Source organism: Hypanus sabinus, chromosome 17 (assembly GCF_030144855.1).
Source record: "Hypanus sabinus isolate sHypSab1 chromosome 17, sHypSab1.hap1, whole genome shotgun sequence".
Taxonomy (NCBI): Eukaryota; Metazoa; Chordata; class Chondrichthyes; order Myliobatiformes; family Dasyatidae; genus Hypanus; species Hypanus sabinus.
The window spans coordinates 601,405-604,643 of record NC_082722.1 but is presented as its reverse complement, the minus strand read 5'-3'; the positions used below and the strand labels follow the sequence as shown (position 1 = coordinate 604,643).

General features: G+C 48.7%; 1 protein-coding gene across 1 annotated transcript; it reads left to right on the top strand.

Annotated features, from left to right (window-relative positions):
* Window positions 1–312: 312 nt before the first annotated feature.
* On the top strand, window positions 313–1,817 carry LOC132407128 (eotaxin-like). The gene is made up of 3 exons (XM_059993424.1): window positions 313–634; window positions 987–1,095; window positions 1,182–1,817. Exons 1-3 carry the CDS (start codon window positions 556–558, stop codon window positions 1,411–1,413), a joined length of 420 nt encoding a protein of 139 aa, XP_059849407.1. The 5' UTR covers window positions 313–555; the 3' UTR covers window positions 1,414–1,817.
* The last annotated feature ends 1,422 nt before the right edge of the window (window positions 1,818–3,239 follow it).

Here is a 3,239-nt window from a genome sequence, read left to right as displayed (position 1 = left end):
GCGCAGTAATTCTCTGCCCCATCAGGAGGGCCATGTCCGCTCTGTCACGCCTGGAGTTTCTATAGTCAGGGACATTGAATCGCCAGCCCTGTACTTCACTCAACCTACTTGATTGCAACTCAATCAACTTTCTTTGATTGCAACAGTATTATCATCCCATGTGCTGTCTCTAAATGGTTGATCTTGCACTTTCATCCATATCCCAGTCCACGGAGAGAACGCATGCGTTTGAAACTAGCTCTTGTATTTCAACTTTCTCTTCCCCTCTGAATCGGATGTGGGATTGCCTGAAAGAAGTCAGACGCGCTAGTACTAAGAAAGTCCGCCCCAGAAAGTTAAAGAGCGCCCTTTACAGCTGAACTACCGAACGGCCATTCGGAGAATTCCTGTACTTCCCTTTTTATGGAACATCGGAGCAGTGGCCAGTGCTGGTTTGGGGACTTTCCAGGGAAGCCCTAAATTGATGACCATGAGTGCTGCCAACCCCCTTTATAAAGCAGACTATGGGAGCTGGTGAATCACACGGCCATCAATTCCATCCTGGTACAGGACAAGATGAAGGCAGCGCTCTGCGTGGTCGCAATGTTGGCAGCTCTGTGGATCTGCTGTTTCAAGCAAGCTGCACCCGCCCCGGGTAAGAGATTTTCCTTATTCCCAATATTCCATACCCAATCCCGACAATGCACCGCGATCAGCTGCGGGGAGCAGCTCTCCCGCTTCCCATCGGTTGGCGGTGATATTGAACAGCTCACAGTGGAATGATTCTCTTGGAGGGAGGGTCGGGAATGGCAGTCAGTCAAAGGGACTGGAAGGGTCATCAGATCGGTAGGGGAATGGCGTACAGTAGTTTGTATGAAGGACGGGGTTACACCGTTAAATGTCTTGGGTTGGAAAGGCCTTCATGCGCGAGGCAGTGCGTTCACGTGGGTTAAGGTGGGTTGAGTTATCTAGCGGTATCTAACTATTTGTTTTTCCTTCTCCCTCAGCTTCAATCATAACGCTAGAATGCTGTGAGAGGTTTAGGACCACGCCCATTCCTCGCAAGAGGCTTAAGAGCTACACGGAAGCTCTCTTGTGCCCGACACCTGCTGTCATGTAAGTGTTTCAACGTGCAACTGCAAAATGTTTGAGAACAATGGTTGATGACTCTCCCGTAATCGCCACTGTTTGTTCTGCTTCAGATTCACCAACAAGAGGAATATGAAGATTTGCGCTAGAGCCAAGGAGGAATGGGTTAAAGAGTCAGTGGAGTACCTGGACAGGAAACAACAGGGTGGCAAAGACGAAGTGAAATCTCCAGACTTCAACGAGGTCTCAAGAGCTAGTTTTGAACGTGGGTTCAATTCTTCCCGGCTCCCGAATGGAGGTGAAACTTCAGCATCGACTCGGGAAGTTGACGCTGGTGCCCAGTGAAGAAAGAGAGCTGAGTTTGAATCATATTCACAGTTTACAGACAGACAGCCAGGAATACTTTATTCATCCTGAGGGAAATTGGGTTTTCGTGACAGTCTCACCAACCAAGAATAGTGTCGAAATCTAGCAATATAAAACCATAAATAATTAAATAATGATGAGTAAATTATGCCAACTGGACATTAGTCCGGGACCAGCCTATTGACTCAGGGTGTCTGACACTCCGAGGGAGGAGTTAAAGCCGTGTCTGCATGTTTCATTCAGAGGTCAGATTAGGACCCGGTGCGTTATAGTATCATAAACCTACGATGTTAACTGGATCTCTATCGCGTGTTGTATGGAGTTGTTAAATTGATCTTAATTTGTTTGTACATTTGTTAAGTATTAATAAAGATTGAAAGTGACGTGGGCTGTGCTGTGTGTGAGCTTTGATCAGCGTCACCTCATTTGCATGGGCTGAGACTGAGCTGGGAGTATCGCTGCAGGGGAGGGGACGTGTGTGTGATCGTTGACAGATCTCTCCATTTCATTCCTTGCAATGGGACTGGAATTCCGAGATACACCTCAGGGTGAGGAACGTTAGGAAAGAATCAAACTTTTGGGCGAGTTTGCCCATCCAGTTTCCGATCACTGAGTTCCCTCACTGACCCGTCATTCACAGACTAGGAAGTGCTGGAGCCCCAGTACTGATTCCTGCCCCACGCCGTCCCCGCCTCCCATTCGTTAATGATGTTGAATGGCAAATCGGCCCATTGATTCCGGCTCTCTGTACTTGTCAGTGCTCCACTCTCCGCCCTCTGCCCTAACCACTGTGCCATGTTGCCAGGGATGTTCTACTGGGTCGCATTTCTTATCGACGAGGAAGAAGGACGTCCCATCATTTCTCCCTCTCAGTCATTCGCATAGTCCCATTCCGCCTTATTCTCTGTAACGTATTCTCTCTGCGATGGGATCAGCTCCCCGATCCTCACTGGGGCCAATAACAAAAGTCAATTAAATCTGTCTTTCTCGTGCCACCTTATCAGAAACCGTTTGGAAATCCTGTACACTACCTCTGCTACTCCTACCTTATCATCTTAACTGTTCCATAGGTGCCATGGGTTCATGCAGCACAAAACCAGGCCCTTTGACCTATTATGCCCATGCTATCACAACAAGACATCTAACCCGATCCCAGCTAGCAATACTTTGTCGGTATTCTTCTGGACCTTGACCTATGGCCACCTGGTAGCATGGCCCACCATGGTAAGAAGGTGCATGAAACCACGGGTGGGGGGGGGGGGGAAGGACCAACATTGGCATTGTCAAACCGTCACTCAGTGACTTCAAAAAATGCCAATGGTACCTGAACGTGACGGTTAATTTTTGCCCTCTGGCGCTCCACACAGGGACAGCCAATCAGGCATTTTCTTTCTGAGGTCGTGTGAAACAAACTTCAGTGCAGCCTGTTTCTGTGAGGGCTTTCAGCCCAGATGTTGAAAACAGTCCACCTTCATTTTGCGAACACGATGAGGCGAGGCGACCAGTTGAGACTTTGCACACAAGAGAAACCCCAGCTTCCCCAAGTGTGGTGTCAGCCAACTGCAGGCTAGTTACTGCTGTTCAGTAAGCCTGTGTCTCCGGGTCAGTAACTTGGCCGGCTGCAGTGCTGGCATAGTCATTCCCGATGTGTTTGACCTTAGCGGCTGACCGTTAGAGGCAATCGGCCACTGCATTACTTTTCCCCTTGATATGTTGTATATCTTTGTGAATGTGAGTATGTCGGCCAGGTGGCATTGCTGTCATGCAGACAAAGGGTCTGATATTTTGGCCGTTGTGTGAACAAT

Coding starts and splice junctions, on each gene's coding strand:
- LOC132407128 (XM_059993424.1), top strand. CDS start 556: ATGAAGGCAGCGCTCTGCGTGGTCGCAATGTTGGCAGCTCTGTGGATC. Junction 635..986: donor GCAAGCTGCACCCGCCCCGG/GTAAGAGATTTT, acceptor CTTCTCCCTCAG/CTTCAATCATAACGCTAGAA. Junction 1,096..1,181: donor TGCCCGACACCTGCTGTCAT/GTAAGTGTTTCA, acceptor GTTCTGCTTCAG/ATTCACCAACAAGAGGAATA.